The following is a 24,053-nucleotide window of genomic DNA, read 5'->3' as shown; positions in this document are numbered from 1 at the left end:
TGATTCAACTTGTAATTAATGTTACAGGAGACACATGGTGGATTCAAAATGTGTAGAGGAAGGTTTGAACTGTTGAACTCTTTACTGGGAACATATTCAAACCTTGTCTGAGCTGAAGTGTGCTTTCCAGAACTGGAACCAACCTTATGTTCCTTTTGGATGAAATTGGATCTTGTAGCCCGTATGCTGTGCCAGGAATTAACATGGTCCCATCAAGCCCCATTCCTGAATTTGAAGCAGTTTCTTTTTATTTCTAGGAGTCACGCACTATCTAAACATGGTGTAAACAAGTGACTTGGATATTGGTTAATGGCAAAACCTCAATCTCAACACAAATTTCAGACGGGGGAGTTGATTTATGGTTGGAGGCTATGTTTAAGTCAACAAGAAGTGACGTAACTGAAATAGGTCTAGTGAGCCAACAGTGAGAATCAGCTGAAGAAAATTATATCTGATAAAGCTAGAGTAAAAACCTTCAGAAATGGTCCATTAGAAGACTATTTAGAGAATGTTGAAACCAAATTCAAATAAACAACAATAAAATAATTTCTGGATGCAATGAACAACAGCAAAGAGGAAAACAGCTAGAGGTATATTTCACAATGCCTACAATAGAAGTGGAGAAATTACATGTGACATGGCTATGCTGAGAACTTGGTAAAGGGATAGTGCCTGAAGGTGATGTTTCTCCTCTGTGTATATTTGCATATGAGAGTTGGCATCCTTCACCTGAGCAATACACAGGCTGATCGCTTTTCAGAACTTCATGACAAAAAATATGCCAATACAATAGTTAAAACATAAACATAGTTAAATCAATCATATTAAACCTTTCTTCTTATTTGGATTTTAAATGTGGGCTTGGAGAAAAATAAAAGCAATCCTGCACATCAAACAATTTTTTCTGTGTACTGGTTTTCATTGTAACAGATAGTTCAATATGTTTAGCAGTTCTTTAATTTCTTGGCCAACCGTGGGTCCTTGCGAATCTTTTCTTCCAGGGCTAGATACTTGATTGGTGCTGTCTCTTTGTGCCTGTGAACAAGTCAAGAGCTATAGTGTAACCTCAATACTTGAAGGTGGAAAGAAACCAATTAAAAATTGGGTTTTAATTCTCAACTCAATTTTTTTATTCGTTCACGGGATGTGGGCTTCGCTGACTGGGCGCCCATCCCTAATTGCCCTTGAGAAGGTGGTGGTGAGCTGCCTTCTTGAACAGCTGCGGTCCATGTGGTGTAGGCACACCCACAGTGCTGTTAGGAAGAGAGTTCCAGGATTTTGACCCAGCAACAGTGAAGGAACGGCAATATATTTCCAAGTCATGCTGGTGAGTGGCCTGGAGAGGAATTTGCAGGTGGTGGTGTTCCCATATGTCTGCTGCCCTTGTCCTTCTAGATGGCAGCAGCTGTGGGGTTGGAAGGTGCTGATTAAGGAGCCTTGGTGAGATCCTGCAGTGCACCTTGTAGATGGTACACCTTTCTGTCACTGTGCATCGGTGGTGGAGGGAGCGAATGTTTGTGAATGGGGTGCCAATCAAGTGGGCTGCTTTGTCCTAGATGGTGTCAAGCTTCTTGAGTGTTGTTGGAACTGCACTCATCCAGGCAAGTGGAAAGTATCCCATCACTCCCCTGCCTTGCATCTTGAAGATGGTGGACAGGCTTTGGGGAGTCAGGAGGTGAGTTACTCATTGCAAGTTCCCTAGCATCTGACCTTCTTTTGTAGCCACAGTATTTATTTGGTTAGTCCAGTCCAGGTTCTAGTCAAAGGTAACCCCCAGGATGTTGATGGTGGGGGATTCAGTGACGCCATTGAATGTCAAAGGGTGGTGGTTAGATTCTCTCGTTAGAGACGGTCATTCCCTGGCACCCGTGTAGCTTGAATGCTACTTGCCAATTGTCAGCCCAAGGCTGGATATATTTCAGGTCTTGCTGCATCTGGGCATGGACTGCCTCAGTTTCTGAAGAGTCACGAATGGTGTGGAACATTGTGCAATTATCAGCAAACATCCCCATTTCTGACTTTATGATGGACGATCATTGATGAAACAGCTGAAGATGTTTGGACCTAGGACACCACCCTGAGGAACTCATGCAGTGATGTCCTGGGACTGAGATGATTGACCTCCAACAATTACAACCATCTTCCTTTGTGCTCGGTATGACTCCAACCAGAGGGGAGTTTTCCCCCTGATTCCTATTGACTCCAGTTTTGCTAAGGCAACTTGATGCCACACTCGGTCAAATGCTGCCTTGATGTCCAGGGGTGTCATTCTCACCTCACCTTCAGCTTTTTTGTCCATGTTTGAACAAAGGCTGTAATGAGGTCAGGAGCTGGTGGCTCTACTGGAACCCAAACTGGGCGTCAGTGAGCAGATTATTGCAAAGCAAGTGCCGCTTGATAGCACTGTTGATGACCTCTTCCATCACTTTACTGATGGTCAAGAGTTGATGGGGCGGTAATTGGCCGAGTTGGATTTGTCCTGCTTTTTGTGTACAGGACATACCTGAGCAATTTTCCACATTGCCAGGTTGATGCCAATGTTGTAACTGTACTGGAACAGCTTGGCTAGGGGCGTGGCAAGTTCTGGAGCACAAATCTTGAGTACTATTGACAGAATTTTGTCAGGGCTCCATAGCCTTTGCAGTATCCAGTGCCTTCGGCTATTTCTTGATATCACATGGAGTGAATTGAATTGGCTGAAACTGGCATCTATGGTGTTGAGGACCTCCGGAGGAGGCTGTAATGGATCATCCCACTTTACACTTTTAGCTGAAGATTGTTGCCAATGCTTCAGCCCTATCTTTTCTGCTGATATGCTTGGCCCTCCCATCATTGAGGATATTTGTGGAACCTCCTCCAGTTAGTTGTTTAATTGTGCACCAACATTCACAACTAGATGTGGCAGGATTGCTGAGCTTAGATCTGATTCATTGGTTGTGGAATCGCTTAGCTTTGTCTATCACTTGCTACTTATGCTGTTTGGCACGTAAGTAGTCCTGTGCTGGTGCTTCCACCAGGCTGACACGTCATTTTTAGGTCTGCCTGGTGCTGTTGAGGCATGCCCTCCTGCACTCTTCATTGATGCAGGGTTGATGCCCTGGCTTGATGGTAATGGTAGAATGGGGGATATGCTGGGCCATGAGGTTACAGATTGTGGTTGAGTACAATTCTGCTGCTGCTGATGGCCCACAGCGCCTCATGGTTGCCCAGTCTTGAGTTGCTAGATCTGTTCGGAATCCATCCCCTTTAGCACAGTGGTAGTACCACACAACACAATGGAGGGTATCCTCAATGTGAAGACAGGACTTCGTCTCCTCAAGGATGGTCACTCTTACTGATTCTGCGGCAGGCTGGTTGTTGAGGATGAGGTCAACTATGTTTTTCCCAAGAGGGAAAGGACTAGACCTGCCACAGATCTAGTCTAGTAGCTATGTCCTTTATGACTTTGCCAGCAGTGGTGCTACCAAACCAGTTTTGGTGATGGACTTTGAAGCCCACCGCCCCTCCTCCCTCACCGCTTTCTCCAAGTGGTGCTCAACATGGAGGAGTACTGATTCATCGGGTGGCATTGGGGGGTGAGGGGGGCAGTGGATTATGAAACATGGTAATCAGCAGGAGGTTTCCTTGCCCAGATGCCATGAGACTTCCGGAATTGATGTTGAGGTCAGACTCGGCCGGTGGAACGATGAAGGTGGTGCAAGGAATGATTCCATCAGTATTACTATGTCAAGCTGTTGACTAGTCTATGTTAGTAAGGAGGACTTTGCAAGTTTGACAGGGCTGAGTTTGCCATTTCTGGTGCCTAGGTCAATGCTGGGTGGTCTGTCCACCTCCATTCCTTTTAGAGGGGCAGTGGTTTGATGCAACTGAGTGGCTTGCTTGGCCATTTCAGAGTCAACCATATTGTTGTGTCTGGAGTCATATGTAGGCCTGGTAAGGATGAAAGATTTCTTTATGGGGCATTGGTGAACTAGATGGGTTTTTATGACAACCGACAATGGTTTCATGGTCATTATTAATTCCAGATATTCAAATTTCACCATCTGATGAGGGATAATGGGATTTGAACCCTGGGCCTCTGGATTACTAGTGCAGTGACAATATCACTGTGCCACCATCTCCCCTTGAATCATGAGTAATGGATTATCACAGTGTCTGATCATCTCTGACAGGCTGATTAAAATCTAGTTCAAACTTATTGGATAGAAGACTCTTCTCACCATTAACTAGAAGAGCCAAACATGAAATGAGTTTGGGCAGTTTAAGCCCAGTTTCTAGTAGATGTTTCTAGTAGTAGTTTCTAGTCCCAGCACTAAACATTTTATAAGGCAGCACAAATTAACACTAACTTGACAATCTTACATAAATATAATTGGTGTGGAAATGGAGGTGTAACAATGACAATTTGCATTTATATAATAGCATCAATGGTTCCACCAAGGCCAATCAGCTCCTGACCTCATTGCAGCCTTAGTCCAAACATGCACAAAAGAGCTGAACTCAAGAAGTGAGTTGAGGTTTACTGCCCTTGACAGCATTTGACCCAGTGTGGCATCAAGGAACCCTAGCAAAACTGGAGACAATGGGAATTAGGGGAAATCTCTCTACTGGGTTGGAGTCATACCTAGCATACAGGAAGATGATTGTGGTTGTGGAGATCAATCATCTCAGTCTCAGGACTTCACTACAAGAGTTCTTCAGGGTAGCGTCCTTGGCCCAACCATTTTCAGCTGCTTGTCAATGACCTCCCGTCCATCATAAGGTCAGAAGTGGGATGTTCACTGATGATTGTGCAAGGTTCAACACCATCCATGGCTCCTCAAGAACTGATGCAGTCTGTGACCATATGCAGCAAGACTTTGACAACATTCAGGATTGGACTGATAAGTGGCAAGTAACATTTGTTAACACATATTCCAGGACATGACCATCTCCAACAGCAGAGAATCCAACCATCTCCCCTTGACATTCAATAGCACTACCATCATTGAATCCCCCATTATTAACATCCTAGGGATCAGAAACTGAACTGGACCAACCATTTAAATACTGTGGCTACAAAAGCAGGTTAGAGACTGGGAATTCTGTGGAGAGTAACCCACCTCTTGATTCCGCAAAGCCTGTCCACCATCTACATGCACAAGCCAGGGATGTGATGGAATACTCTCCACTTGCCTGGATGAGTGCAGCTTCAACAATACTCAATCCATCCAGGACAAAGCAGCCGGCAGATAGATGGGAACACCACCACCCGGAAGTTCCCCTCCAAGTTTCCCATCCTGACATGGAACTATATCGTCATTCCTTCACTATTGCTGGGTCAAAATCCTGGAACTCCCTTCCTAACAGCACTGTGGGTGTACCTACACCACACACACTGCAGTGGTTCAAGAAGGTGACTCACCACCACTTTCTGAGCGCAATTAGGGATGGGCAATAAAAATGCTGCCTCAGCCATGTCTCATTAAAGAATTTTTTAAGGAGTAAAATGTCACAAGGCACTCCATAAGAACATTATCAAACAAAATTTGATACGCAGCCATAGTGAGATTTTAGGATGGGTGATCAAAAGAGGAAGTTTGAAGGAGAATCTCTAGCGAGGAGAGAGATGGATGGGTTTAGGGGGGGATTTCCAGAACTTGGGGCCTAAGCAACTGAAAGCATGCCCACTAAGAGTGGAGCAATGAAAATCAGGGATGTGCAACAGGGATCAAAATAGTTTTATTTCTGAGGGCAATCTATTGATTTTTGAGGGGTGTTTTTTTTTGGTTTTCAGCAGCTCTTTTCATTTTCACTAACTCCTTTATTAGGAGTTGTTCACAATTTACATTAACAATTTGTACTTTGGAATCAGAAACACAGGGCAGGATTTTATGTCCCATGGCCGTGAGCGCTCCCGACCTGATTGGGCGTGAAATCACAGGCAATGACGTCGGGCAAGCGTTCCAACATCATCGCACACCCAGCGATCTTTTAGTCAGTGGTTGCCCAAGAGTCAGCAGCATGCCCGCTGGAAATTAAGAGACCTATTAAGGCCCTTAAGCAGTAATTAATTTGTATTTTTTGCTGCCCGTCTAACCATTCGGTTGGCGGATAGGCGAATTGGCCAGGCGGCCTTTGGATTTTTTACCCACGGGGGGGATGAGGTTTCCAGAAGTAATTAAAGAAAAATGAAAGTTTTTAAACATCATTTTAAACATGTCCCTCTTCATGTGACTGAGTCACATGTGGGGACATGTTTCTCTCATTTTTAAAATGTTTATTTTTTGCGTTCACAATTCTTCAGCTCCCTGAGGCAGCTCTGTGCCCTCAGGGAACTTTCAGCACGCACTCCCCCGCGTATGCGCAGATCTCTGCCCTCGCACTCCTCCCACCCCCTCCCCAGCAGTGCTGAGTTCCTCAGTGCACATTTCACGTTTGCCGTTAATTGACCAGCCAGCGTGAAATTGTGGTAGGGGCCCAATTGCGGGTAGTGGACCATTTCGTGGCTGCTCCCAGGGCCGTCTGCTCTGCCCACTTGAAAACCGAGCGGAAAATCCAGCCCACATTTCTAAATTTGTGGTTGATACTAAATTGAAGGGAGCATCATCAATACCGAGGAGGACTCCTGCAAATTATAGGATTACATTAATAAACTTGCAGAATGAGTAAATAATTGGCAAATGAAGTTCAACATAAACAAATGTGAGGCAGTACATTTTGGTGGCAAGAATAGGGAGGTCACTTATTACTTCAAAGGTGCAAGTCTAGTTGAGTTAGAGGAACAAAGGGGTTTTAGAGTACAAATGCATCAGTTACTAAAAGTTGTGCTACAGGTTAGCAAGGCAATTAAAAAAAAAGCAAACCAACCACTAGGTTTTATTTCTAGAGGGTTAGAATTGAAAAGTAGGGAAGTTATGCTAAACCTGAGATAAAAGCAAAAAACTGCGGATGCTGGGAATCCAAAACAAAAACAAAAATACCTGGAAAAACTCAGCAGCATCTGCAGAGAGGAACACAGTTAACGTTTCAAGTCCGAATGACCCTCCAACAGGACGAAGTAAAAATAGAAAAGAGGTGAAATGTAAACTGGTTTGGGGGGGGGGGTGGTGGGACAAGTGGAGCTGGATAGAGGGCCAGTGACAGGTGGAGATAACCAAAAGATGTCACAGACAAAAGGACAAAGAGGTGTTGAAGGTGGTGATATTATCTAAGGAATGTGCTAATTAAGGGTAGAAAGTAGGACAAGCAAAGTACAGATAGCCCTAGTGGGGGTGGTCTGGGGTGAAGGGATCAAAAAAGGCTAAAAGTTAGAGATAAAACAATGGATGGAAATACATTTAAAAATAGTGGAAATAGGTGGGAAAAGAAAAATCTATATAAATTATTGGAAAAAAAAGGGGGGGGGAATCAGAAAGGGGGTGGGGATGGAGGAGAGAGTTCATGATCTAAAATTGTTGAACTCAATATTCAGTCCAGAGTGCCTTCTGTACTGATCATGTAATTTTCTGTAACTTTTAGCCTTTTTTGATTCCTTCACCCCACCCCACCCCCACTAGGGCTATCTGTACCTTGCTTGTCCTACTTTCTACCCCTAATTAGCACATTCCTTAGATAATATCACCACCTTCAACACCTCTTTGTCCTTTTGTCTGTGACATCTTTTGGTTATCTCCACCTATCACTGGCCCTCTATCCAGCTCTACTTGTTCCCCCTACCCCCTTAAACCACTTTATATTTCACCTCTCTTCTATTTTTACTTAGTTCTGTTAAAGGGTCATTCGGACTCAAAATGTTAACTGTGCTCCTCTCCGCAGATGCTGCCAGACCTGCTGAGTTTTTCCAGGTATTTTTGTTTTTGTTATGCTAAAGCTGTATTGAATCTTGGTTAGACCACGGTTAGAGTAATGCTTGCAGTTCTGGTCACCATATTACACAAAGGATATAAAGGCACTGGAGAGGGTGCAGAGAAGATTTACAAGGATGATACCATAAATGTGTGGCTATACATATCAGGAAAAGATTGACAGGCTGGGTCTCCTCTTTTGAAAAAAGGCTGAGGGATTACCTCATAAAGGTATTTAAAATTATAGAAGGTTGACAGAGTAGATACAGAGAGAATAGGCAGAATCTTCCAGACCTGCCAGCGGAGGGGAGCATGGCAGGCGGGGGAGGTTAATTTGGTGTGAAGCCAAAAATCGGTTTCCCAATGGCAGGATGAACTGTAGGAATTCTGTTCTCGGGACTTTAAAGGTGGGTTACAGATGGGCTAAGCTTCCCAACAAACAATGTTGGGAAGCCCTTTGGCGTGCATTAGCATGTCATGCAGGCTCATTCAAAGACCACCTTGCCAGAATTATGTTCCCCCTCCAAATTAAGTTCCCCACCTAATGAGAAATTAGAACGTTAATTTTTATGACTGTATGTCTGGTGAGCTTGGCTTCTTTCTTGAGTTTGAGGTGAGTGGACGCTGCTTTCACCTTCTTGAGGAACACTCACAACTTGACGCATATGGGGTGCCACTAGGACAAGTTGCATGAAAGCTGGACATGGGAGGCAGGTGAAGGCTGAAAAGGGGCGATAGAGTGGAGGCAGAGGCTGGACATGGGAGGCTGATAAAGGCAGTAAGGGAGTATAGGGTGGACCAAAGGCTTGACATTCAAGGCAGGCAAAGGCTGGAAGCTGGGGAGAGTATCCGGGGAAGGAAGAGACTGTCCAGAGAAGGAAGACTGTGCCCAGGGAAGGAAGACTGTACCCGAGGAAGAAGGGGGAAACAACAAGGAAATGCAAGGGTGTAGCAACATGGGATGGAGGGAAGGGCCTTTTGTGTTGGGTCTGGGAGTCCTGTGGCTGGGTGGGGAAGGGGGATTTTATGGGTAAGGATGGTTGAAGAGAGATTGTCATAGAAGCTGAAGTCAGCGCTGTCAATGGTGGGGCCATTGGAGTTGAACTGAGGGTACTTGGTAGAGGAGGGAATTGTCACAATCGGTGGGCGGGAGTGGGATGTGGAGGGTTCAAGGTAATTTGCGGGTAGTTTTGTGGTGGTTGAGGGGTGGTCACAGAAGCGATCTGCACAGGTGGCTCGAATAACAGGAGGGGTCAGGGTCAGGGTGGGCATGGGGATGGTAACTGGTATAGGCTCTGAAAGGAGGGAAGGCATGGGAGGTGGATGGTAAAATGGTCCAGGGTATCGGGGAAGGTTTAAGCGTGACAGAGGGGAGAAGAATGGTGATATTGGGTGGGTCAAGGGTGATGGGGTGAAGTTGGTGGGTGACAGGGGGAGGATAGAAGGTAGCGGAGCGAGCACCATTTTCCAGTAACAACGATGCAATGCAGTCAATTTCAAACTGCAATACCTCAAAGCGGGGGGAAGGTCTTTTCCGGTGGGTGGAGATCAAAGTCAGCAGAATTGGCCGACTAAAGGGACATCCTAATAACCATGATCTGTTGTGTTCTCTCTATGGTGAAGCCCACATGGCAGCAGGTTTGTTCTTGACTCGTAGGTTTCATAACACTGAGGTCCCAGCAAGGTGTGGAGCTGCCTTTCATTCTGTGCCATTTACCATCTGCTGCTGTCAGAGGCAAGGATGAAGGGAGGGAGGGAGGTGGATGCCTCCAAGTGGACTGGCTGGTGGATGACAGCCAACTCTCAACTCCAAACCTTCATCTTCTTGGGTGAATAGTCATGCCTGACAAGGGCTCATGTGGTAACTCTTTCTATGATGCCAAGGCAATGGTCTTTCTATAGAATCTCAAGGGTAGTGAAAGCAAACTGAATAGTGTCAGATAGAGACTTCTTGCACATGGCTGTCATCACCCTGATCAAAGAGTAATGTCTCCATGTGCAGTCATGTATGAATTGGAGGAACACCCATCTCTGGTCCCCCAGGTTGTCCTTCGTCTGGAAAGGGTGGGGCAGGGTTGTCATGGCTCAACAGAGGCCAGGCACAGGGCTTAGCACTAGCTTGGTGGCTCTGAGACGGAGGGCAAACATGCAAAGAATAAGCTCACTAGATTTATTATTTCAATTTGTTCACAGATCCACTGAGGTGTAGATGATGCAGGCTCCAGGCAATCCTGCTTTGCTACTGGCTCACATCCAGATGAGGAGAAGGAGGGCTTGTCTCAGGTTGGCACAGGGCCAGGAGGAGCAACAACCTGAGCAACAAGAGGCAGTGAGGCCTCAAGAAGGTCAGGATGCTGACAAACAAGGTCCACGCAATGGTGAGCAGCGGCTCGACCACGGGTGTATCACAGGTGGTGCAGCAATCTACAGATGAACAAAAGGCAATGCTGGAGATGCCTTTGGATGTCATGGAATTTGATTGCACACATCTGCTAGCTTCTCCACAATGTCCTGCAGCCACAATGACTTGAAGGGACTCCCATGTCACTGGTATTGAAGGCCACTACCACCTTAAACTTCTTTTCCAGTGGCTCCTTTCAGGGCTCCAGTGGGGCCTGTGCTGCAACTCCCAGTCAGCGAGACACAAGTACATATGGGAGGAGACAGATGCCCTGTTCAGGACAGTGCACTAATTTGTACAGTTCTGCTTGGATCCCGAAAGCCAAGCTGCAAGAGTGTTGGGATTTACAGCAAATCAGGTTTCCCACAAGTGCAAGGCACTTTTGACTGCACACATGCTGCCTTGAAGCTCCCTGACAGCAGCCAGTCACATTCATCAATAGAAAAGAATTCCTCTCTTTGAACATGTAGCTCATTTCTGATGACAGAAGGCAAGTCCTGCTATGCTCAGTTCCCAGGGAGCTCTCATGGCACCTACATTCTGACCCACTCACAGGTATCACAGGTTTTTGAAGGACCTCAGCAATTGCAGAGCTGGTTCCTTGGATACAAGACCTGGCCTATGAATCCTTACTTGTTGAGGCGCATTTCAAGGATGTGGATGCGGAACATAGCCTCAGAACAGTAGGCCAAGTAGGCCTGTTCATCTTCCTTGGTCATGGATATCTGGTTCTGCTGGTACCATTGCTGCTTATTCTGCAACTCCTGTGCCTCCTAGAAAGAAAGAGTGTGAAACAGTTAAGTAGCCATTTTGAGCATAGCATTTAAAGGAAAGAGAAATCTAATTGGTCTGCAAATTGTTCTTTGTCCATTGAAACTAAAATGTAGGCATAAAAATAATTACTGAACTTTAAAGAAAAGTCAAATGGACCATCTCCATGGAGGCCTGTCATGTCTTCTTGCCTCTATATCACTGCAGTGATGTGACTGAAGTGGAGGCAATAGGTGCTGCCTATCCAGACAGCCCTAAAAGAGCTTGTGATGTGTTAACATGCTCTGAATTAATTTGCTGTCAATAGATTACCTTTTAAGTGCAGGCTAACGGGCCCTCGATTTAACATCTCAACTGCTGCATTGAAGTGTCAATTTAGATTATTTACTCAAATTTGCAGCAGAGCTCTTCCACCAGCTTATACTCACTGGTCTCCAGCCACCATTCCTCTACTTCAAAATTGACACAGTCATCTTCCCTTTTTCAAATAAAAAAATCTCCTCCAACTGCTGCTCCAACTACAACATCCTTTCCTCTCTAAGCTCCTCTTGCATATCACCTCTCAATGCTAAGCCCAGCTCTCCTGAAACACTATTTGTCTCTCTGCCCTTGATACAGTGCTGAAACTTGCCAAAGTCATGAATGACATTCATTATGACTATTACCATGGTGCAATATCCCTCCTTATCTTTCTAAATTTTTGCATAGCATTCTACATTGTTTATTATACCATCCTTCTCCATTGTCTCTCTTTTCTAATCCAGTGCTATGGGACTGCCCTGACAGATTTCTTTTTCTACCTTTGCTAACACAGGTGGTACTTCTCCAACAATGGTGTCATTTTCACTCCTCCATAGAGTAATCTCTGGGGTCCTTCATGGATATATTCTTTCTCCCTCTCATTCCTTATTTACATGCAGCCCATCAATGACACCTCAGAGTGGGAGTGCAGGAGCAGCAAGAGGTGGTAGGAGGAAAATGGGAGAAAAAAAATTAAAGACCTGCATTTATATAGCACCTTTCACAAACTCTGGATATCCCAAAACACTTCATAGCCAATTAGTCACCATTTTAATGTGGGAAACACAGAAGCAATTTGCACACAAGATTCCACAAACAGCAATTTGATAACTGTAGTACAACGGGTTAACACACTGTGTGAAAATCAACAGTCTACATCATCAGTGATGTAACACTGACATTCTAACACACAGTATGCTGAGAGATAATTCTATGTAGAGCCTCGTGCTATGCCTTGCACTGTATATAGTTAGCATGATGGTCAATAAAAGGGAAAGTTTACCAACAGCCTTGCCTCCAGCAGTATCTGTAAATCCTGACTAAGGACAACCACATCTAAGACCCACAACGATGATGGCAGAATGATAATCTACTTTAATGATGTTGGTTGAGGGATAAATATGAGCCAGGACATAAGAAATATGAACAGGAGGAGGCCATATAGCCCCTCAAGCCTAACCCACCAATCAATAAGAGCTTTGTTGATTTCTACCTCAACTCCACTTTCCCACCCTACTGCATATCCCTTGATGCCCAAAAATCTATGATCCCAGTCTTGAATATATGTAACTAAACATTCTGACTCAGAGGCAAGAGTGCCACTCACTGAAACTTGGCTAGCACCTGGAGGTTTTAGAAAAGCATTTCTACACTGATGATCTAGAGAAATTTGTATCGTATGAAACAGAAAGCAGAGGTAGCAGGGACAGAGAGACCTGGGGGTGCATGTGCATAGGTCCTTGAAGGTGGCAGGGAATATTGAGGGAGTAGTTAGCAAAGCATATGGGATCTTTTGGCTTCATAAGTAGAGGTATTGAGCACAAAAGGAGGGAGGTTATGCTGAACCTTAGTAAAGCTCTCGTTAGAACACAACTAAAGTATTGTGTTCTGTTTTGGTCACCATATTTTATGAAGGATTTGAGGGTCCTTAGGAGGGTGCAGAGGAGATTTACCAGAATGGTTCCAGGGATGAGGGATTTTAGTTACAAGGTTAGGTTGGAGAATCTGGGCTTGTTGTCCTTGGAGCAAAGGAGAGTGAGGGGAAATTGGTTAGAGGTGGACAAAATTATGACAGATTTAGGTAAGATAGACAAAGAAAAGCTATATCCATTAGCTTATCATATAAGGACTTGGGGACACAGGTCTAAAGTTTTGGGCAAAAGATGTAGGGAGGGTGTGAGAATTTTTTTTTACACAATGAGTGGTAATGACCTGGAACTTGCTGCCTATGATGGTGATGGAAGTGGAGATGATCAATGATTTCAAAAGGAGTTTGGATGGGTGCTTGGAGAAAATAAACTTGCAGGGCTATAGGGATAGAGCAAGAGAATGGGACCGACTGGATTGCTCTACAGAGAGCCATAATGGACTTGATGGGAAAATGGCCTCCTTCTGTGCCATAATGACTCCATGTCTCTCTGACCAAGAGTTGGGTGATAGGCTTAATTTTAGAAGCTCCGAGGTAGATGACCTGTGGATAACCCACAGGTGCGAGGAGGTCACAGAGTAATGTATGCAACTGCACCATCTCCTTGGAGATGTAGCTTTTACTGTAACATGCATTATGTGAAGAAGGTTAAATTAAAGAAACAAAAGCAAGAAATCCTGATATTGCACTGAATAAGATGCCCTTGTATAGTATACAGATACAAGCAGGAACACGAGAGAGGAAAAGCCCAAAGTTGGATTCTGGAAGGATTTCCAGGTTCTGATTTAGTGATGATAATGCCAGTAAAATTCAACAAAGCCCATAAATTTCAAGCTGGTGGCTGCAAATCACATGTGCATTTTAGTTTCAAGGGTTTATTAGTTATTATGGAGCTCTCCCAACAGCTCAGTTGTGAAGTCCACTGTCTGGTGGGACCAGAAAGATTCCAGTATTAAACCCTCACTCCTGCAGAGTTAACTGATCTCAGTCAGGGTGGCAGTGGACTGGCCTCTGTCCCCCTGTGCTGGGGCAAGGAATGGGGTTTAAGAAATAAACCTCGATTTGCACTTGTCATTTCTCATTACTTGTGAGTATCAGATGCGGATAGGATCCTCAGAAAGCGCATTCCAAATCCTAATCACTTGCTGTGTAAAAAAACCTTTCCCTCATGTTCCAATGGTCCATTTGCCAATCATCTTAAATCAGTGTCCTCTGGTTCTCAACCCATCCAACAAAGAGAAGAGTTTCTTTCTAACTACTCTGTATAGATCATTCATGATCTTGAACATTTTTAATCAAATCTCCTCTCGAGTTTCTCTTTTCAAACAAGAACAACCTCAGCTTCTCCAATCTATCCACATAACTGGAGTGCCTCACCCCTGGAATCGTTCTCATAAATCTTTACTGCACGCCCTCTATAGCATTCCTATAATTCCTAAAGTGCAGCACCGAGAATTGGATTGAGGCCGGATCAGTGGATTTAAAAGGTTCATCATAATTTCCTTGCTCTTGTACTCTATGCCCCTATTTATGGAGCCTTTCGTATGCTTTTTTATAATCACTTTTTCAATCTGACCAGCCACTTTCAATGATGTGTGCACAAATACTCCCAGGTCTCGGCTGCTGCACCCACTTTAGAATTGGAGCTTTTATTTTATATTGCCTCTCTTTGTTCCTCTTACCAAAATATATACTTTATACTTCTATGCATTAATTCCATTTGCCACATGCCCACCCATTTCATCAACTTATACATGTCCTCTTGAAATCTATCATTATTCAAGTTTGGTGCCCTGTACACCCTATTCAAAACATGAATACATATCAAGGAAGGCGGAGGTCCTAGTCCCGACTCCTGAGGAACCCCACTCTATACCTTTCTCCAGTCCAAAAAACAACCATTCACTACTACTCTGCTTCCTGCCACTCACCTAACTTCTTATTCATTCTTCAACTGTCCCTTCTGTTCAATGGGCTTCAATTTTGTTGGCAAGTCTATTACGTAGCACTTTATCAAATGCTAGTCCACGTACACCACATAACAGAATTACCCTAATCAAACCTTTCTGTCACCTCATCAAAAAACTCAATCAAGTTAGTTAAACACAATTTTCCTTTAACAATTCCGTACTGGCTTTCCTTAATTAATCCACACTTGTCCAGTTGACTTTTAATTTTGTCTGGGATCGTTGTTTCTAAAAATTCTCTTACCACCAAGGTTAAACTTACTAGCCTTACTAGTTGCTAGGCTTATCCTTACACCCATTTTTGAACAAGGCTTACATTTACATTTACAATTTGCCAATCCTCAGGCATGACCCCACTGACCCCACTACCCCACCCCCACGTATCTAAAGAGGATTGGAAAATTACAGACAATGCCTCTGCAATTTCCACCCCTACTTCTCTCAGCATCCCTTCTGATCCTGGTGACTTATCAACTTTAAGTATAGCCAATCTTTCTAATACCTCCTCATTATCAGTTTTTAGCCTATCTCAATCAACTACCTTCATATCCACTGTAATGTTGGCAGCAACTTCTTCCTTGGTAAAGACCGAAACAAAGTATTCATTTAGAACCTGAGCCATGTCTTCTGCCTCCATGTATAAAATCTTCTTTTTGGTCCCTAATCAACGTCACTTACTACCCATTACTATTTATATGCCTATAGAAGATTTTAGAATTTCCATTTAGGTTAGCTGCTAATCTCTTCTCATAATCTCTCTTTACCTCTTTTTTTCTTATTTTCTTCTCCCCTGAACCGTTCTTATTCAGCCTGGTTCTCTCTTGTATTATCTGAAATAAACATCTTTTTCTGCTTCATGTAATGGTATCAGCATTGTTTCTTAACTCCAACTGAATAGATTCTTTCCTTGATCCTCTGGCACTGTAATATTTGCATCAATATTGCTGTGTTCAAGGAGATGGGTCATGTTCAGGGAGGTGGGGCATGCTCACAGAGATGGGGTGTGCCTACAGAGATGGGGCATACCCACAGAGGTAGAGCATGTTTATGGAAATGAGTCATGTTAAGAGAAATGGGAAGAGCCCATGGAGATTAGCATTGTTTATGGGGATGATCATGTTCATGGAAATGGGCAAAAGTTAGCACTCTCAGGATGGGAGTAGAGAAAATATTACCATTTCATTGTGACACAGTATGTTAGTGCTCAAGTGTACTATGCCACATGGTGATAGAACATAGATTTGCACCCGTAACCCATAACTTTGTATACAACATCTGATATTTGTATAACATATTCAACGTAATAAAACATGACAAAGCACGTCACAAGAGCGTTGTAAAACAAAATGTGACACTGAGCCACATAAGGAGATATTAGGTCAGATGACTAGATCGAAAGGAGTGTCTTAAAGGAAGAAAGCGAGGTAGAGATGCAGACTGGGGATTCCAGAGCTTAGGGCCTAGGCAACTGAAGGTAGAGCTGATTAAAATCGGGGATTCTCAAGAGACCAGAATTAGAAGCGCACAGATTTCTGAGGAAAGAACAGAAAAAGATGGAAATACTCTGCAGCTCATGCAGCATCTGTGGAGAGAAAAAGAGCTAAAATTGCAGGTTGTGATGACCATTTGAGTATTTCCAGCGTTTCTGGTTTCAGTTCAGATTTCCAGCATCTACAGAATTTTGCTTTTGTACAGATTTCTGAGAGCTGGGGACTGGAGTAGATCACAGAGATAGGAAGGAGTGAGGTCATGGAGGGATTTGAAAACATAGATAAGAACTTAAAAATTGAGGCGTTGGTTAATCATTCTAGGTCAGCGATAACAGGGATAATAGCTGAATGGGACTTTATGCGGGTAAGGTCACAGGTAGCTGAGTTTTGGATGACCTCAAGTTTACAGAGGGTGAAATGAGGGAGACCAGCGAGGATTGCATTTGAATAGTCAAATCTATACGACAAAGGCATGAATGAATTTCAGCAGCAGAAGAGCTGGGGCAGGGCCAAAGTCGGGTAGTGTTACAGAATTGGAAGTAGGCAGTCTTAGTGATGATGTGTAAATGTGATCAGAAGCTCATCTCAGAGATAAATATGACATCTAAAGTTATGAACAGATTGGACATCAGATGATAAGCAATTGGATAACTTAGCAACAGTGGAGGAGTTGAGAGAAGTGGTGGTAAGACGGAACTTGGCTAAGTCCCTGGTCTTGGCCAGCTTGGAATGAATGCCTGCCCTTTTTAGCTGCAAGATAGTGCATGGTTTGGGAGAAAAATCAAACTAAATGGAACAATAAATGAAGAAATCCTGACACTCCTGATCTCATGCAAAAGTGAGCTTCACAACAAAAATAAAAATGCCTGGATAAACTCAGCAGGTCTGACAGCATCTGCGGAGAGGAACACAGTTAACATTTCGAGTCTGTATGACTCTTCAACAGAACTAAGGAAAAATAGAAGACGTGAAATATAAGCTGGTTTAAGGGGGCGTGGGACAAGTAAAGCTGGATAGAGGGCCAGTGATAGGTGGAGATTGCCAAAAGATGTCATAGACAAAAGGACAAAGAGGTGTTGACGGTGGTGACATTATTTAAGGAATGTGCTAATAGGTGACATTAAGGGTAGAAAGCAGGACGAGCAAGGTACAGATAGCCCTAGTGGGGGTGGGGTGGGGGGAAGGGATCGAAATAGGCTAAAAGGTAGAGATAAAACAATGGATGGAAATACATTTAAAAATAATGGAAATAGGTGGGAAAAAAAAATCTATATAAATTATTGGAAAAAAAGGGGATCGGAAAGAGGGTGGGGATGGAGGAGAGAGCTCATGATCTAAAATTGTTGAACTCAATATTCAGTCCGGAAGGCTGTAAAGTGCCTAGTCGGAAGATGAGGTGCTGTTCCTCCAGTTTGCGTTGAGCTTCACAGGAAAATTGCAGCAGGCCGAGGACGGACATGTGGGCATGAGAGCAGGGAGGTGTGTTGAAACGGCAAGCGACAGGGAGGTCTAGGTCACCTTGCAGACAGACCGAAGGTGTTCCACAAAGCAGTCACCCAGTCTGCGTTTGGTCTCTCCAATGTAGAGGAAACAGCATTGGGAGCAGCAAATGCAGTAGACTAAATTGAGGGAAGTGCAAGTGAAATGCTGCTTCACTTGAAAGGAGTGTTTGGGCCCTTGGATGGTGAGGAGAGGGTAAGTAAAGGGGAAGGTGTTGCACCTTCTGCGGTTGCATGGGAAGGTGCCATGGGAGGGGGTTGAGGTGTAGGGGGTGATTGAGGAGTGGACCAAGGTGTCCTGGAGGGTACGATCCCTGCGGAATGAGTCAGTTTCAAGTCCTTTGTTAATGAAACTCCCCTGGGACATTTTACTATCTAAAAGTGCAAATATAAATGCAAGTTGTGATAGTAGTTACAACAGGCTCTGAGGCTATTTGCAGAGTTCTTTCATTTCACTTACTGCCAGCTTCATGTGACTCTGTCTGTCTATTTATCACCATACATTATCAAGTGTAACTTAAATTCAATGGTGTTCCTTCTCACCAGCAAAAGAAAGTAAGGGAATGCCATTTGGAGTCAAAATTGTTGCACTTTCCACAGGGCAAGTGAAAGCCCTTGGACTCACATGATTGAAATCAGTGCTCAATGTGTGAGGATATGCAGCTGCAGACCTGCAGCCCAATCTTGGTGGAACACTGGTCATCAAACAAACATTAGGTGGGATTATGATGGATGAGAATAATGCTGTGTCCAATACCTTCTCAAACCGGTTTTGGATGAGATTGGCTTTATCAATCAGCCTCTGCTTCATGTCTGTCAGGCAGTCGTTCCTGAGCGTCAAGGCTACTTTCTTTGTAATTCTTTTGGGTTGTCCAAGCCGGGCAAGGAAGGGTGCAAGGTAATCAAGCTCCTCCTCAGCACGCCGCATTCGTTGTTCCTCCTCTAATCGCATCTGAGGAATAAAATGTTTGAATTGTGTAAATGGTTAACATAATTTGAAAACATTTGAGAATAATTTCCAGCTTCACTGCCTGGGCAGCTCATTGTGCCCAAACCTGTCATTGTAGAAATCGCCCCATTTCTACTGGCATTGAAATCAAAAGAATGGGTTCTTTAGAGGCTAGATTATTGCCAAAGTTGACAATTACCCACTGTATCTCATACTGTGGTTACTACCAATCAATACTGTGTCCCTGGAGCCAACTTTTCATCAACTGTAATTGAATGAAGGTAAATTAAGCACAATAAGAATCAAAAACAGTACAAGGAAGAGCAGGGCAAATCAGGAAGTGGCAAGTAAGAAATGGCAAACATAGGTTTTAAAAGCCTGAAAACTGCTGGGTAGAAAAATGAAGGAAGGAAAAGAGTTTCCAGTAAAGGATGAGTTAATGTACGAGACTGTATGATTAGACATAATTTGCCACAGCAGGAAGGATGTAAGAAGGAGGGAGAGCATGTGGTTTAGCATATTTGGAGCTTAATAGGACAAGAAAAGGAAGTTGAGAAGGGCAATGACTGCAAGTAGAGAGATAGAAACAACTGTTGTGGAGAGATGGATTGAAGACTAAAGTTGCTAGAAGGATTGGCTACCAATGTGAAACATAAACACACCTGATATTCCATCCTTGTTTTGATTAATAGACCAGTAAATAGATCGTAAATAGATCCGTACCATCAGAAGATTTATTGATGTCTGTCCAGAAGCTTGCATTTCTAATGATCTTTGGGTATTACCTAATCAGGAGCTTTGAGGACAGATAATCCTGTCAGTGAGTGGATGGGTAACCAGCTGGTAATCTGCTTGATAATCCCATCATCAGATGCTCAACTGTCACGAAAGCACTTAGGGCGGTTCACAGCCTGTGTGTCTTCCCAGTAAGTCATGTAGGTAGAAGAAAGTCATCACCCTCTTTAGTACTAAACCTTGGATGCTAGATTCAGTCCCCGATCTCCACTGAGATCGCTGAACTCAGCAGCAGCAATGACATGAGTGGCACTAAGATAAAAGCAAAAAACTGCGGATGCTGGAAATCCAAATCAAAAACAAAAATACCTGGAAAAATTCAGCAGGTCTGACAGCATCTGTGGAGAGGAATACAGTTAACGTTTCGAGTCCGTACGAACTGTTGAAGAGTCATACGGACTCAAAACGTTAACTGTGTTCCTCTCCCCAGATGCTGTCAAACCTGCTGAGTTTTTCCAGGTATTTTTGTTTTTGATATGAGTGGCACAATTGGTTTCGCAGCTCTGGGCCCGTGGAATAATCTAAATTGTGATCCTGTGACTCCTGCTGAAACGTGGGCATGAAACACTGTTCATGAAATTTGAACAGTGGGCAGCAACAGGATTGGCTCAGCTGTGGAGCCCCCCATATTATGTGTTGATATGCAATTCAACATCTAGCACTGAGCCATTAGGAGTGGATAGCCGGTTGAGGCAGCGACTGCTGCTGGTGCCTCTGGAACCATACACCACTCCACTCACATGAGAAGAGATGATCAAATTAGGGAGCAAATCCTACATAACATACAAGCCACCTTTATAATAAACAGATGACTGGGGAAAATTAAAAATTAAATATTTAGTAACTGTCTTTAATAGAATTGCAAATGGATGGATCATTTAGAAAATCTGTTTTATATGTAAAGCACCAGAGTGCACTGACAACATGTGATCTACAGCATCACTGAGTGTTTTAAATGTAACACAAAATGAATCAAATAAAGCAATTTTAATGTTTAGTGCCCAACAAGAAAAGACTATAGCAATCAGACTACAGGTCCAAATCAACACTTGGCAATTCAGCTTTTCCATAAACAGTCCGAAAGGAATTGTTAGCAGTTTATGAAGTCATAGATAAAACCTGGATTCAGGATGTTGGGATCAATTGTAAATAGACTCACAGTAGAACCTCATCACCCTAGAATCACCACACTTAAGGTCATTATTAAAGAAAACACTCTCCACGGAACTACCTTCCACAACAATTATGGTAGGATGCTCAATCTGTAACCATAGGAACGCACTACCCAAGGAACAATTTAATATTGCACAATCCCATTGCTTCTCCCTGTACGTAGCACTGTAGAAAAGCTTATAGAATGTTCTGTAATTCTCAGCATTCTATCATGCAGCAATTCTCCAATTGTCACCACAACAAGGGAGTACTGGTCTCCAATCTGGCTATCCCAAGCTTAGCTGTCGACACAACAATGGGATTATGCAACCTTAAGCAGGGCATCAGGAGCCTAGCACATTGGTGCAAAAGATAAAGTTAAATCAAAAATCTTAAACCAGAAGTGCCGAGTGAATGATCCATCTTGGCCTTCTCAAGAGGCCCCCAGCATCATAGATGCCAGTCTTCAGCCAATTCGATTCACACCATGTGATATCAAGAAATCACTGATGGCACTGGATACTGCAAAGGCTATGGGCCCTGACAATATTCTGGCAGTAGTACTGAACACTTGTACTCCAGAACTTGCCACTCCCCTAGCCAAGCTGTTCCAGTACAGCTACAGCACTGGGATCTACTCAGCAATGTGAAAAATTGCCCAGCTTTGTCCTGTACACTAAAAGCAGGACGAATCCAACCCAGCCAATTACTGCCCCGTTGGTCTACTCTCAATCATCAGTTAAGTGATGGAAGGGGTCATCAACAGTGCTATCAAGCAGTACCTTGCTTTGCAATAACCTGCTCACTGATGCTCAGTTTGGGTTCTGCCAGGGCCACTCAGTTCCTGATGTCATTACAGCCTTGGTTCAAACATGAACAAGACAGCTCAACACCAGAGGTGAGTTGAGAGTGACTGCCCTTGACATCAAGGCAGCATTTGACTGAGTGTGGCATTGAGGAGCCCGAGCAAAACTGGAGTTAATGGAAATCAGGGGAAAACTCTCCATTGGTTGGAGTCATACTTAGCACAAAGGAAGATGGTTATGGTTGTTGGAGGTCGATCATCTCAGCTCCAGGACATCACTGCAGGAGTTCCTCAGGGTGGTGTTCTAGGCCCAAACATCTTCAACAGCTTCATCAATGATCTTCCTTCCATCATAAGGTTAAAAGTGCAGGTGTTCACTGATGTTTGCACAATGTTCCGCACCATTTGTGACTCCACATTTTTTTGCAGCTGTCCAGGTCCAAATACAGCAAGACCTGGACACTATCCAGGCTTGGGCTGATAAGTGGTAAGTAACATTGGCGCCACACAAGTGCCAGGGAATGACCAGCTCCAACAAGAGAGAATCTAAAAATCACTCCTTGACATTCAACGGCATTACCATTGCTGAATCCCTTACTATCAACATCCTGGAGGTTACCATTGACCAGAAACTGAACCTCTTCAACATCTCCAAGGCACAAGTCAGGAGTGTGATGAAATACTCCCCACTTGCCTGGATGAGTGCAGCTCCAACAACACTCAAGAAGCTTTACACCATCCAGGGCAAAGCAGTCCGCTTGATTGGCACCCCATCCACAAATATTCACTCTGTCCACCACCGATGCACAGTGATAGCGGTGTGTATCATCTACAAGATGCACTGCAAGAACTTACCAAGCCTCCTTAGACTGCACCTTCCAAACCCATGACCGCTACCAGCTAGAAGGACAAGAGCAACAGACACATGGGAACACCACCACCTGCAAGTTCCCCTTCAAGCCACACATCATCCTGACTTGGAAATATACTGCCGTTCCTTCACTTTCTCGGGGTCAAAATCCTGGGATTCTCTCCCTAACAGCACTGTGGGTGTATCAACACCACATGGACTGCAGTGGTTCAAGAAGGCAACTCACCACCACCTTCTCAAGGGATAGGCAATAAAATGCTGGCCTGGCCAGATCACGTGAGTGAATCAAAAAAAATCATTTTTCCAAATGTACCTGGCACAATTGGATTGCTATTAACTAATCAAGGCATCTCCAGAATCACAGAATCACATAGTGCAGAAGAGGCCCTTCGGCCCATCGAGTCTGCACCGACAAGTCAGAAACACCTGACCTACCTACCTAATCCCATTTACCAGCACTTGGCCCATAGCCTTGAATGTTATGATGTGCCAAGTGCTCATCCAGGTACTTTTTAAAGGATGTGAGGCAACCTGCCTCCACCACCCTCCCAGGCAGCGCATTCCAGACCGTCACCACCCTCTGGGTAAAAAAGTTTTTCCTCACATCCCCCTAAACCTCCTGCTCCTCACCTTGAGCTTGTGGCCCCTCATGACTGACCCTTCAACTAAGGAGAACAGCTGCTCCCTATCCACCCTGTCCATGTCCCTCATAATCTTGTACATCTTGATCAGGTCGCCCCTCGGTCTTCTCTGCTTCAACAAAAACAACCCAAGTCTATCCAACCTCTCTTCATAACTTAAATGTTTCATCCCAGGCAACATCCTGGTGAATCTCCTCTGCACCCCTCCAGTGCAATCACATCCTTCCTATAATGTGGTGACCAGAACTGCACACAGTACTCCAGCTGTGGCCTCACCAAGGTTCTATACAACTCCAACATGGCCTCCCTACTTTTGTAATCTATGCCTCGATTGATAAAGGCAAGTGTCTCATATGCCTTTTTCACCACCCAGCTAACATGTCCCACTGCCTTCAGAGATCTATGGACACATACACCAAGGTCCTTTGTACCTCAGAACTTCCTAGTGTCGTGCCATTCATTGAATACTTCCTTGTCAAATTACTCCTTCCAAAGTGTATCACCTCAAACCTTTCAGGGTTAAATTCCATCTGCCACTTATCTGCCCATTTGACCATCCTGTCTATATCTTCCTAAAGCCCAAGACACTCAACCTCACTGTTAACCACCTAGCCAATCATTGTGTCATCCACAAACTTACAAATCCTACCCTTCATATAGTTATCTATGTCGTTTATATAAATGACAAATAATAGGGGACCCAGCACAGATCCCTGTGGGACGCCACAGGACACTGGCTTCCAGTCACTAAAGCATCCTTCTGTCATCACCCTCTGTCTCCTACAACTAAACCAATTTTGAATTCACCTTATCAAATTACCCTGTATCCCATGTGCATTTGCCTTCTTTATAAGTGTCCCATGTGGGACCTTGTCAAAGGCTTTGCTGAAATCCATATAAACTACATCAACTGCACTACCCTCATTTACACACCTGGT

General features: G+C 44.0%; 1 protein-coding gene across 1 annotated transcript in view; it reads right to left on the bottom strand.

The window, feature by feature from the left end:
• Positions 1–579: 579 nt before the first annotated feature.
• Positions 580–24,053, bottom strand: part of ccdc135 (coiled-coil domain containing 135) — a 110,693-nt gene continuing 87,219 nt past the window's right edge. Inside the window, exons 17-19 of the mRNA XM_041214146.1 lie at positions 18,660–18,844; positions 10,861–11,000; positions 580–1,035 (exon numbers count right to left, since the gene is read on the bottom strand). Of these exons, the coding sequence (XP_041070080.1) occupies positions 945–1,035; positions 10,861–11,000; positions 18,660–18,844 (416 nt within the window). The 3' untranslated portion in view covers positions 580–944. The remainder of the gene's footprint in view (positions 1,036–10,860; positions 11,001–18,659; positions 18,845–24,053) is intronic.

The sequence above is a fragment of the Carcharodon carcharias genome, chromosome 20 (assembly GCF_017639515.1).
Source record: "Carcharodon carcharias isolate sCarCar2 chromosome 20, sCarCar2.pri, whole genome shotgun sequence".
Taxonomy (NCBI): domain Eukaryota; kingdom Metazoa; phylum Chordata; class Chondrichthyes; order Lamniformes; family Lamnidae; genus Carcharodon; species Carcharodon carcharias.
Note: the sequence above shows the minus strand (reverse complement) of the source record. Positions and strands in the feature narration are given on the sequence as shown.